This window comes from Gracilinanus agilis, chromosome 1 (genome assembly GCF_016433145.1).
Source record: "Gracilinanus agilis isolate LMUSP501 chromosome 1, AgileGrace, whole genome shotgun sequence".
Classification (NCBI taxonomy): domain Eukaryota; kingdom Metazoa; phylum Chordata; class Mammalia; order Didelphimorphia; family Didelphidae; genus Gracilinanus; species Gracilinanus agilis.
The window spans coordinates 280955573-280969745 of NC_058130.1; the positions used below are offsets into that span (position 1 = coordinate 280955573).

A 14173-nucleotide genomic window follows, 5' to 3' on the forward strand; every position below is an offset into this window, starting at 1 on the left:
ATTCACAGTAAAAAATGCCATCTACTTTCAGAGAAAATGAATTGAGTTTGAATCTAGAGCAAGCAAACCTTTTTTACTTAATTTTTTTTTCTATCTGAGTTTCCTTTCACAAAAGGGTTAATATGGAAAAATGATTGCACATGTAAAATCTATACGAGATTGCTTATCATCTCAAGAGGAGGAGAAGGTTGGGGGGAGAAGGAATGGAGAGAGAGAATTCAAGACTCAATATTGCTTGAAAAAATTTGGAAACATTTTTTTATGTATTTTTGGGGGAGAATTTAATAGCTTAAAAAAAAGGCATAGTAATATACTATAAAAAGGCTTATGATTTCCTTGGATTTACCTGGAAATTTTTAAGAAAATTTGTTGACAGAATATGAACTCTTCATTGTCTCGAGAATCAGATTCTTTCTCACTTTAATGCCTTCACTTGTAATGTTCTACTTACCTTGAATATTCTTTGACAATCCAAATCCAAACAGTCTTTTAAAGTTCAGATCAAAACCCACTTCTTCCAGAAAAGCTTTCTTCCATTGTCTCAGCCCACATAAGCCCTTCTTCTTCTCTGTGTTCCTGTGTCACACAAAGTAACTTATAATTTGTTGTTTTATAATTTTTGTAAGTAATTATAATTCCGATAAGTATTATTTTGGAATTGACCTACTTGGCTAACAAGACTATAAAATCCACAGGTCAAGAAACACGTTTTTTTATGATTGTGTTCATATGGTATTTCTTCTTATTTTCTTAGCTGCCTTCAAGGCTCAGTTCATGTCACCTTCTATACAAGGCCACTCCTGTATCACAAGTGAAATTCAACAGAAGAGTAATGGAACCAATTCTCTGAACAAAATATCATTTATTAGCAGGATCATACAACTTAATGCCTCATTTAGGCCAAAGATGGGGAGTGAGAACTGACTTTTTAACTTAGATATGACTTGTCCCACTTCAGAGAGGCCCAGCAGCAGAAGCTGGTTAACAAGTATGTGCATTCAGAAAGACGATGACATTCCTCAACCAGGTTTTAGTTTAGATTTAGAGAGATTTCTTTTTATTTAGGTTGAGATGGGGATTTTGGCAAAAAAAAAAAGGATATATTACAGAGTAAAAATAATTATCAAGTGATAATTATGATATTAATTTTCTTCACCTGATAGTCTCCATTGTTAGTGTTCTCCCTACCGCCATGCCAGTTTCTTTGTATTTATCTATGCACATGTTTTTCCCAGTAAGCCCCTTGAGAGCAGAGATTATTCAATTTTTTGTCTTCTTGAATCTATTCTGCTTTTCTCATTTTACAGGAGGATAAAGAAATATCTCCATCTTAAAAGCATATATAAAGCTGATAAAAGGTTGTATACCTATTCATCACATCATACAGGGCATTCAAGGCCAGTCTGGGATCATGCAAAGTTCCTATACTTGGGCCATTTCAGCTTCTGGTAGACATAGAAACCTTGAAGAAAACCCCTTGCTTTACCCCTTTTTGAAAGGAGAACTGAGGAAAGTCAGGATATCCAAGATCAGAAGAAAGTGGAGACAAGGCCTATGATCTAGAGTGGGCAAGTGAGTCAGATGGAGAGACAGATAGACAAACAGAGATACAGAGAAACCTAGAGGATGGAGACTTGAATAAAATACTAGAGGTTTGGAGCAAGGAAGATGAGTTACAGTCTTACAACTTGTGGAGAGGGTGTTTCACCACCCCCCCCACCCCCTCCTGGATTGCTGATCTGGTTCTTCCCATTTTTCCTGCCAGTGCTGCCTCCGTGAATGTGAATAAAAAGGTGTGGGTGTGACCAGACCAGGTGCTATTCCTTTGGAGGCAGCAGTGGAACACCATGGCTAAGTTGAATGAAGAACCACATGGTCAGAATTGGGTTAGATTAGGTCTAAATCTGTACATATCTGTTTTTTCTATTTCAAGTGATTATCAATAAACTTTATGGAAAAGAAGAACTTGGAGATATTAATTTAAATATAACAAACTGTTTCCATGTACTACAGCACAACAAAACAACCTAAGAGCAAGGTTTAAAGGAATATCTGGTAGTTAACTGAATTTTCGCCTGCAAAAGTCCTGATGCAAAGAATAATATTTGCTTGAATCTCCTCCACTTTTTCTCACCTGGAGAGTTTATGTTAAATTCAAAGCTTACTGTTCTTAAAGTTTGTTTACATTTCTGTATAATTAGTATTGAATGCCTACTTAAGATAAAGACTCGGTTGATCACAGCAGCTTTTAATTTGTGTGCTTCCTTATTGTATAAAAGGAAGCCATAAAGAAGGCCAGTGATCAACTTTGTATGAAAGAGAAACCCAGCCTCCTCTCTGGTCTCATTTTTATAGTCTTCCTCCACATCAAGTCCTTTTCCTGTGCATTGGTCTTTCACATCTCAGGAACCAATCAAAATCTCTCTGACCTGGACTTATAACCCTATGTTCTGGGTCATGCTCCTAGGGCTGACTCAGACAAGCAGAAAGTTCATGCTACTGGAAGGAAGGGGTTCCCTTTACACACTGTTCTACTATGTACATTTCTACAAGGAATTCTAGTAATCCCTTTTGGAGAGACTGTAGATATTCCTAAAATTTAAGAGATTATCCAAGGAATCCTCCAGGTTGGGCGATAACAAGCCAAGGGGTTTGAGAAGATCTCTATATGACCAGTATCTCCCTAGATTGAATCTAGTCTGTTTTGAGCCAAGAACTAGGGCCTCTTAGAGAGAAAGAGTGCCCAACCTTGTAAATTTCATGTGCTGCTATGCTTATATGCCTCAGCATTATTATTACAGGCAAACCCTAATTTATGCATACCTGACAAGTTGATCATTTACTTTTCAATGATCATTGGAAAGTTAGTTGCCCCCCCAAGCCCCTATAGGTTACAGATGTAGAAATTATAACCTTCTCTATCAGATTCTAGCATTTGGAATTTTCCTTTTGTCTTCCTCATTTCTCCTTCCCACTATTTTATAGATTAAATTCAATTTCTTTTTTACAGTTCTTTTTTATTAACTTTAAGTGCTATTGAACTTGACAAATGCCAACAAGCACAAAAATTTCTAAATACAAAAAAGGAGGGTTAGATGTGAAAGTGTAAATCTATTATTTATAGTTTATTATTTCTAAGTATGCAATAAATTGAACATAATAGTTTGGAAGCTGTCCTGCTTTCATCTCCCTCTGAACTATCTCCTACCTTCTATTCTTTTCAATGTATTAAAAAATATTTCATTAACCCTATTTTTCCTTCTTATTTTTTTAATACTCTCACTAATCCCCTACCCTCCACCAAAAAAATAAATTCTCCCTTGTAACAAGAGCTTAGAAACAAAAAAATCAACTAAAAAGCTAGTCGAAGTAATCAATAACTTTAGCAAAGTTGCAGGGTATAAAATAAACACACATATATCATCAGCATTCCTATATGTTTCCAACGAAACCCAGCAGCAAGAGTTAGAAAGAGAAACTCCATTTAAAATCACTCTAGATAAGATAAAATACCTGGGAATCCACTTGTATGAGAATAAACATATATTGGCCATTGCCAACCTCATGTGCTTCATCATTGATCCTCCCGCATTGTACTAGTCATTGCCGTGATAAGAGTTCTTAAGTCCTTCAAAATTCTTACCTTGTTTTAGTCCTTGTTCTCTTGGTTCTTCTCAGTTTACTTTGCATCATGTCATACACATCTTTATAGGTTTCTTTGAATCTATCCTCCTTTATCATTTCTGACTTCAAAACAACATTCTATTACATTCAACTATTTTTAAGAAAATGAATTGATGGATTCTATTTTAAGTTCTAGTTCTTTGCTACAACAAAAAATTCTGTTATGATTATGATCTTTTCCCTATAGTATACATAGTTTAGTGACTTTTTGGATATAGTTACAAATTACTTTCCAGATTGGCTGGATCAAAGCACAGCTCCATTAAACAGGACATTAATATGCCTTTCTCTCATAGCCTGTCCAACAATTTTCCTTTTCCTTTTTTGGCCATCTTTCTAATATGATGTGTTTGAAATGGAACTCCAGAATTGTTTTAATTTGCATTTCTTATATTACTAATGATTTCTAGCATTTTTATATGCTTGCTTATAGCTTATTTTTCTTCTTTGGAAAACTGCCTGTTCATATTCTTTTGAAGAGTGGCTCTTGATCTTATATATTTAAATCAATTACTTACATATCTAGACTATCAGATTTATATATCGAATCTTTATTAGAGAAATTTGCTACCAGATTTCTCCAAGTTTCCCAGTTTTAACTGAATTAGTTTTGTTCGTTCAAAAGTTTTTCAATTTTATGTATCAATCAGAGTTGTCCACTGTATTTCCTGTGATCATTTCTTGGTTAATGAAGAACTCTTCTCCTATCCATTTGTGTGAATAGATAACCAGTTGGCTTAATGGATAGAGGACTGGAGAGTCAGGAAGACCTATTTTCAAACCCTGCCTCAGAAACTTATGGTATAACCCCGGGTAAATGACTTAACCTTGATATGCCTTTATTTCCTCATCAGTAAAATGAGGATAGCCTCTATCTCCCGGGATTGTTGTAAGGATCAAATGAGATAATATTGTAAAGCACTTAGAATAATTTCTGATTGAAGGGATCAAAGGAGGCAATGAGGAAACTAAAATATTACTCTGCAGATGACATGATGGTATACCTAGAGAATTTTAAAAAATCAACTAAAAAGCTAGTCGAAGTAATCAATAACTTTAGCAAAGTTGAAGGGTATAAAATAAACACACATATATCATCAGCATTCCTATATGTTTCCAACGAAACCCAGCAGCAAGAGTTAGAAAGAGAAACTCCATTTAAAATCACTCTAGATAAGATAAAATACCTGGGAATCCACTTGTATGAGAATAAACAGAGCCAGTAATTAATGTTATGATAGAAAGGGGAGAGAGAAAGAGTCTATGAGGTGAGACTCTCTTCTAGCTCTCCCCTCCTGCCGAATATACACTATGAGACTTCGAGGGGGTATCACCCCAAAACCGGGTGACCTGGATGACCGTGTCACCCCACAGGAGTTGGGGGCAAGGCTTCCCTATAAGATGAGGTATGGGGGACCCCAATCTGATTCTGAATGAGGGTGGGGTTCATGCAAGCTTCCCTCCCCCAGGTCAGTCAACTTCACAGCAGGTGGTCTGGCTTCAAGATGGAGGCAGCTAGATCAAGCTGTGATTCCCATCCCCCTTGTCTCTTAGGCACTCTGGAACACTATTTGACTAATGAATGGCTTTTATTAATATCAATATAGGGATTGGGGAAAGGGGTGAAGGGTAGAGGGATTTTGGGGTGCCCTCTTCTCCATTTCTATGGAGTCCGTCACTCGGGTGGGAACTTTTGGGGTTCCCATTCCTAAGCATCTTCCGCCCCTTCTCCTTCTGTTTCTGTTTGTATCCTTTTCTATAATTGCAAGTCAAACCAGAAAGGGTCTCTCAGCAAGGTTGGGTAATGTGAGAAGGAGCCTAAGAGATCATTCCCAAAATGGAGTCCAAAACTTAGCTCACTCAATGATTGAAGTTGCTGGGTGAGAAACGATGGGATGCCTTTGACCAGGGAATCAGGATTTCAATGTCCAAAGAAAAATCTTCAGGAAGCCCTCAGGACTGGAATCGAGCTGAGACATTCTCATCCTCTATCTCTCAGTCCTCCACCTCCTTCTTCTTCTTCCTCCAGAGAATTACCCACAATCCCTCCCTCACAATCCCTGTCTGCTCTCAGCTGTCACCAACTGTCACGAACTGTCAGCCACTCCTTCTCTGGCTCCTTTTATCCCATCCCCCTTTGCACAAATTCCATTCTTTCACTTGCCAACCACAAAACACTTTTCATACAAATAAAATAGATCTAAACAATTGGAAAAACATCAATTGTTCTTGGGTAGGACAAACTAATATAATAAAAATGACAGGGGGCAGCTGGGTAGCTCAGTGGAGTGAGAGTCAGGCCTAGAGACAGGAGGTCCTAGGTTCAAATCTGGCCTCAGCCACTTCCCAGCTGTGTGACCCTGGGCAAGTCACTTGACCCCCATTGCCCACCCTTACCACTCTTCCACCTATAAGACAATACACCAAAAATTAAGGGTTAAAAAAAAATGACAATCCTACCTCAATTAATTTACTTATTCAGTGCTATACCTATCAAACTACCAAGAAACATTTTTATAGAATTAGAAAAAAAAATTATTACAAAGTTCATCTGGAAGAGCAAAAGATCAAGAATATCAAGGGAACTAATGGAAAAAAATGTGAAGGATGGAAGCCTAGATCTCAAACTATACTATAAAGCAGTGATCATCAAAACAATAAGGTACTGGCTTAGAGATAGAAGGGTGGATCAATGGAATAGATTTGGGGTAAATGACCTCAGCAAGATAGTGTTGGATAAACCCAAAGATCCCAGCTTTTGGGACAAGAACCCACTATTATACAAAATCTTCTGGGAGAATTGGAAAACAGTATGGGAGAAACTAGGTTTACATCAACATCTTATGCCTTATACTAAGATTAACACAGAATAGGTAAATGACAAATATAAAGAGGGAAATCATAAACAGATTAGGTAAACATGGAATAGTTTACCCATCAGATCTATGGGAAAGGAAGGAATTTAAGACAAAGCAGGAGATAGAGAACATCACAAAATATAAAATGAATAATTTTGATTATATTAAATTAAAAAGGTTTTGTACAAACAAAACCAATACAACCAAAATTAGGAGGGAAGCAACAAATAGGAAAAAAATTATAACAAAAACCTCTTATAAAGTTCTAATCTCTCAAATTTATAAGGTGCTGAGTCAACTGTACAAAAAAATCAAGCCATTCCCCAATTGAAAAATGGTCAAGGGACATGAATAGGCAGTTTTCAGATAAAGAAATCAAAACTATCAATAAATACATGAAAAAATATTCCAAGTCTCATAATTAGAGAAATGCAAATGAAAACAATGCTAAGGTACCACCTCACACCTAGCAGATTGGCCAATATGACAGTAAAGGAAAATAATAAATGTCAGAGGGGTTGTGGCAAAATCAGGACACTAATGCATTTGCTGGTGGAGTTGTGAATTAATCCAGCCATTCTGGAAGGCAATTTTGAATTATATGGAAAGGGCTTTAAAAGACTAACATACCCTTTCTTCCAGCAATACCACTACTAGTTTTGTATCCCAAAGAGATAATAAGGAAAAATAATTGTACAAAAATATTTAAAGTTGTGCTCTTTGTAGTGGCAACAAATTGGAAAATGTGGGGGTGTCCCTTGATTGGGGAATGGCTGAACAAATTGTGGTATATGATGGTGATGGATATTGTGCTATAAGGAATGATGATCTAGAGGATTTCTATATGAACTAGGAGAACCTCAATGAACTGATGCAGAGTGAAACAAACAAAACCAGGAGAATATTGTATACAGAAAGTAAAGCATTATGGAACAATCCAATGTAATGGACTTTGCTACTAGTAGCAATGCAACAAGCCAGGACACTACTGAAGGACTTATGGCAAAGAATGTTAACCATACTGAGAGAAAGAACTATGGGAGTAGAAATGCAAAAGAAGAACATATGACATCACTAATCATGTATATATGAGTGTGTGATTTGGGGTTTAGGCTTTAAAAAATTGCTCTATACCAAAAATGAATAATATGAAAATTGTTATCAAGTGATAACATTTGTACAACCCAGTAGAATTGCTTTCAGCTCTGGAAGGGGGGAGGGAAAGAAAACTAATCATGCAAACATGGAAAAATATTTTAAAATAAAAATAAAAAATAAAATAATTTCTGGCATGTTGTAGATTCTTTAAGAATGTTAGTTATTACTATTGTGCTAAAAGGAATAATGAACTGGTAAATAATGGAATAGTAACTGGAAAGACCTCCAGGAATTGATGCAGAGTGAAAGGAGCAGAACCAGGAGAACATAGTACACAGAGACTGATACACTATGGTGCAATCTAATATAATAGACTTTTCTAATAGCAGCAATACAATGATCCAGGACAATCCAGAGGAACTTATGAGAAAGAACGCTATCCATATCCAGAGAAAGAACTGTGGAAGCAGAAACGCAGAAGAAAAACATATGGTTGCTCATATGGTTCAACGGGGATGTGATTAGGATTTTGATGTTAAAAGATCTACTGCAAATATGAATAATATGAAAATATGTTTTGAACAATAATACATGTATAACCCAGTGGAACTGCTTGTCAGTTCTGGGAGGGGGAAGGGAAGAGGAATGGAAAAAATCATGAGTCATGTAACCATGGAAAAATATTCTAAATAAAAATTTAAAAAAAGAAATGAAAAAAGAATGTTAGCTATTATTATTGTTATTATAGGTTTCTCCCTCTCCTACTCTAATTTGTTTTTGCTCTGTGCCATATATCAATTTGAAGTTTTTTAGTGGTAGATGGCATGAGTTGTGTTTTTTTTTAAAGATCTAATTTGTGACAATTGTTTTCCAGTTTTCCCAGAAGTTTTTGCTATTATTGGTATTACTATTGAATAGAAAACCCTCCTTACCCCAACAGGGGTAATCTAATATCATATTACTATCTTTGTTTTACTTCTAGATCTTGTGTGCTTAATCTATTCAAATGATCAGATTTTATATTTTGTAAGTAGTGTAATAGGTAAAGGCTTTAAAAAGTAGGAAAGCAGACTTAGCAGGGAAAAAGCAGACTTAAGGGGAAAAGCCTTGGCTGTCAGCTAGGGACATTCTAAACAGAATGAAGGGAAAAAACTGTTTACCCTTGAGAACTCTGGTAAAACTGGGAAAGGGAGAGGGTGTGGATGCCTTTACCTGCCCAGTGAGGAGCCCAAGGAGAGTGGAGTTACCACTGTGAAGGAAGACCTGCCAGGGAAGATGAAGTGAGCAAGATCTAGCTGGGGTGATGGACATTCTCCCAGCCCCTGTGTAGTCCCTAGTGATTAGATTCAGTGTGACCATCCCCCATTATTCCAGATCCTCAATTATTATTAAAATCCTGTATTTATAATGCTTTTGCCTTGTACCTCCCTGTTACTTGCTAGTTTCTCTGATTCCCTGGCTAGGTGGGTCAGTGTGGCATTAAGGCCCGACAGTCACTCCTGTCAACTGCCATTTCCCAAACTCCCAAACCCAATTTCCCCAGCTTGTTAAGTCCCCACCTGTTATCCATTCCTGCCTCCTACTCACCCTTCTGAACCCAGATAAATATTTAATTTAACCCCCAGTTTTTCCCCTTAAGAGTAGTATTAAATAGCTTTATTTATAATATATAGCTTGTAATATAACTTTGAATGTGGTACTATTATAGTCCTTTTTTCCTATTCTTTTTCATTGTTTCTGTTGAAATTCTTGATCTTTTTTACTTTAGATTAATTTGGTATTTTCCAAAATTCTATAAAGTATGGGTAGTTTGAATGATTGGTCATCAAATAAGCAAATTTCATTAGATAATATTGTCATTTCTGTTATGCCAGCATGACACAACCATGAGTAATTAATATCTCACCAGTTGTTTAAGCCTGTACATTTTTAGAAAAAGTGGTTTGTGGCTATATTAATGTAATATCTAGTGTCCAACTAAGAGATGACCTTGTAAATATTTTATGCATTCTGTAGTTATTTTTAATAAAATTTCTCTATCTCTATATGATGAGTTTATTTGTCTATACAGAAAGATAAATAATTTATGTTGTTTTGCTTTATATCCTGCTACTTAGTTAAAGATATAGTTTCAGGTAATTTTAGTTGAACACCTGTCATTCTATAAATCAACTATCATCTCATTTGTAAAAAGTAATCATCTTGTCTCAGCTTTGTCTATCCTATGCCACAACTTCCTTTTTCTTGTTTAATTGCGATAACTAGCATTTCTCAACCTTTTTCAAATAAAAGTAGCAATAAGGGACATGATGACAGAGTGGTGATTGGAATAGCCCTAGTATCCATTTAAGTAGTAAATCAACCCATCAGCTAAGACTCCATGTTCTGCAAACAGGGAGATGACTTTTCTTTCAATTGTGCCTAATTTGGAAGTATATTTGTTGGGAGAAAAGATTTACCAATTATTTTGAATCCAAGTCCACTCTCTCCAGGTTCCAATGTAGTAAAGGATACTTAACTCTCAGTTTGGGAAATGTTTGTACTTCTGTTCTTGTTATATCTTCTCAATAAAGTATCCTTTTGTGAAACCTGAGTTATGTTAATTGTTTATTGATAATATCAAGGAGATATCAATTGTTTAAATTATATTGGGGAGATCCTAAGTGGTGGCAACAAATGATATTAGGTCAATAGTCACTGGTACCTGATATTGGGGGGAAACATACCCAATGAGATCACAAATTGAAAGCATTAGAAAAACATTCTCAAAACCCTCCCTGAGAAGAGATAGATCTCATCTATCTTACCTATCATTCAGATTTCATCTCTATCTGAAGAGATAACCTGTTAGTGGGGGTGCTATATATAAATGATTTACTCCTTGACCCACCAATTAACTTGGTTTACATTTAAGTTTGAATTTTTTCTTCAACAGTCATTTATTAATCATAATTTTAGAATGCTGTGGGTAGTAAGGTTATATTTAAAATTTTTATTTTCTGCGTTTTGTAACCTAGAATGTTTTCAAATCTATCATACACAGTGGTGAAGTATTTATATTTCTTTTTATTTTCTTGATAATCACTAGAGATCTATAGAATCACAATTTTCTTTTCAAGCCTTCACATTTTCTTGTTTATCTTTTTGTTAGATGTTTACTAGGCTTCAAAGAGATCTTCTACTATATAGTTTTACTATCTAACTCTCTGTAATTCAAATTATTAGGGAAGCTAGAGATTCCACAAGTTAGAGGTGAGTAGACAGTCCTGTCTAGTCATGGAAATTAAACTGCTCAAAGGCACACAGATAGGAGATGGGATGTCAAATACAAAAACATAAGGGAAATCAGTTTGGCTGGAATGTAGAGTGCTGCACAATAGGGAACAGTGTATATAACATACTTGGAAAAATAGAATAGTGCCTGGTTCTTGTGTTTTAATCTAGAAACAAAGCATCATCGGAGTTTCTAGAAGAAGGGATTAATATGGTCAAGCCTATCCCTTAGCAGCTGTGTAGAAGATGGATTAGAAGAGAATCTTGAGGCAAGAAGTCTAAGGCTTTGGAAATAATGCAAGCAACAGTCGTGGAGGAACTGAAAATGAGGGGTAGATGTGTGAATGGAAGGGAGAAAAAGATTTTGTAGATGAAGGACTTGGAAACTGACTGTCTTTGAGAGGTGAGGGAGAGGGAAGAGCAAAAGATGACACTTCCAAACTACTAAAAGGGTATCTTACCTCTAGACAACAAATATATAAGTAATAAATAGATACAAGTTTAGTGATAGAACAATGATAAAACAATGGTGGGGAAGAACACCAAGCCATGACCTTTCTGTGGTTCTAACCAATGAAATTCAGTGTCCCTTGGAAATGCAGAGGGGAGTCATTCTAGATCTCACTTATCTAAACAAATCTTTGCAACACAGGTTGCCCTAGGGTCCTACAAAACCCACCACACTAGCGATCTTTCTCTTTCTTCGTCTCTGTCTCTGTCTGTTGCTGTCCCTGTGTCTCTGTGTCTATCTGTCTCTCATTAGAGTTCCAAGTTCTTCCCATCTATTTTCTCCCAAAGTAACAGCACCTCAAACCAACAAAAGTTATTATCTGACAGAGAAAATATTTTAGATTTTTTTCATTACTGTTTTCTCATGCAAAAAGGGTAAATTGGTAGAGCTGTTACAGGCAAATATTTGCCACAATCCTTATAACCTCTACTCTGTTTGGTTATTGTAGGGTCAAAAGTTCAAAATCACAGTGCACTGGTGGGGGTTTCTTTCCCTTCAGAGTCAAATAAATTAATGAGGGGGGAAAGAACAAAAATTCACCACCACTGATCTTGTCAGCATAGCATCATGAACAGATTAATGAAGCTTTTAAGGTATTGCTATAGGTCAAACATTTGGCCTGTCTATTTTGACACCACTGTCTCCTTAAAAAGTCAGTCATTATGTATCTATAGTGTAGTATGCCATAAGTATGAGAATAAATAGTCTGTAGAGGAAAGCTCATAATTTGGGGGCATATTAACATGATAGTCAGCACTGCTTTAAATGGCTTCAATCTTGAGCATAAAATACACACATTTAAAAGGCAGCACATGCTTTAAAGAATGAAGCCTTGCCAGAGTCTGCTTTACATAGTTTCAAAGTGACATGGGATCAGAGCTGTACTTACCCTTCATATCAGAAACAATTTGTGCATAATTCTCCTGTCTCTTGCCAATAAGCTCTGCCATTAAACTTTTTTGGCTAAAGCAAAATAATCTCTTTTCCCCATCAGATCCTAACTCTCATGCTTTCTTCAATGTTTTCTCGTCTGTTTAGAGAAGAACAGATGATTATAAATGTTCTAGGATTTTTTTTTTTGCCTCATCTGTAATTTATATTCTTAGAGTGTTGCTTAGAATAGTATTCTATCATGTCAAAGCAGGGGCCTTGTGAGGGTCACCATCATCTGGCCCCAACAGGTCATATCCCAATTTTCCTGCGATGGCTTATCTCCAACAAAACCACATCTACCTTTATTCCCCAGCATGTTCCCATTCTGCCCCCTATATCTTCTCTTCAAGCCCTGACCTTTCTTCTCATGAGCTGAGTGTGGGACCCTTAGGGCATTTATAAAAAGATTACTACTTGGGTACTCATAGAAGCAAACAGACAAATGTCCTTCCTGAGTCCTTCCTCTGCCCCCAGATGATATGGTACTTGTGGTAGTCACCACTTGCAGGGTGATTTTTGTACTTCCTGGAAATGATTATGTTAGAATTCCTCTCTCCCCTTTTTATTTTCAATGGGACTGAAATAGTTTCAGAGGCATGGGTAGTTTATGAACTATTTCTCAGATCTTCATGATATCATCTTTTCTCTCAAACCTATCCATCTTTCAAACTTTCCTATTTCTGTTAAGGGCACTTACTATTCTTTCCAGAACGCGAGCTCACAATCTCAGTGTTAGCTTTGACTCATCACTCTTGGTCCACACAACCAAATAGTTATAAACTTTCTGACATCTATTTCCTGCTCTTTATTTTCAGAGCCATCACCCTAGTTCAGACCATTTTACTTTTTGCTTGGACTTTTATATTAGACTTCTAATCAATCTTCTGTAAGAACAGAGGGATAAGGGAAAATTCATAACTGTCTCTAAAAGGGAGAGAAGAGAATTTAGCCATGAACCCTGGGAAAAGGTTCTCAAAGGAGAAGGCACTGAAGAGGAGGGTTTGGGGAGTTAACTGAGTTAACTGTCACCTGGAAGGGAGAAAAACTACTCTTTCAGCTTTTGTATCCTGACTAGTTTCATGGAGAAACTTGGAGGGTTTGGGCTTGGAAGATACCTAGGAAGAGATTTGGGTTTCCCTGCAGTGCTATGGAAAATTTGGCCATGGCAATTTGGCTAAGGTAAACCAAAGGGTTTAACATCTGGGACTTTGGGTTTTATTTTACCTAAGAAGCCAACCCTAGACTTGGGGAAGGACTCAGTCCATTTGTGAGTCAATTCTTACTAGCCCCTTTAGGGACAATTAAGTTTAGTTGACTAGCAATTTAGGATTCTTAGTCTAGAAAGTTAGATAGCTGGGTAGCTCAGTGGATTGAGAGCCAGGCCTAGAGATGGGAAGTCCTAGGTTCAAATCTGGTTTCAGACACTTCTAAGCTGTGTGACCCTGGGCAAGTCACTTAACCCCCATTGCCTATCCCTTACCATTCTTCTGTTTTGGAACTAATATAAAGTATTGATTCTAAGATGGAGGGTAAGAGTTTTTTTTTTTTTAAAGACTAGTTTTCTATTTTGTAAGTAGCACATTATTAATTTTATAAATATTAAATACTTATTGGGAATGCATCTTCTAAAATATTTTTCCTGACAAAACTGTTCAATAAAAAAAAAAAAAAAAGGAAACTGATGGCTTAGACCACTGACAAGTTAGAGAAGTGTCCATGATCATACAGCTTATTTGTGTCAAGGACAGGATCTGGGTCCTTCTCTATCCATTTATCTCCTTTTGGAGGTACATTTCTTTTTCACTTCTTATCTCAA

The 14173-nt window shown here is 36.4% G+C and overlaps 1 protein-coding gene across 1 annotated transcript in view; it reads right to left on the bottom strand.

Annotated features, from left to right (window-relative positions):
• Positions 1-734: 734 nt before the first annotated feature.
• Positions 735-14173, bottom strand: part of CEP120 (centrosomal protein 120) — a 198614-nt gene continuing 185175 nt past the window's right edge. Inside the window, exon 21 of the mRNA XM_044662080.1 lies at positions 735-800. Within this exon, the coding sequence (XP_044518015.1) occupies positions 778-800 (23 nt within the window). The 3' untranslated portion in view covers positions 735-777. The remainder of the gene's footprint in view (positions 801-14173) is intronic.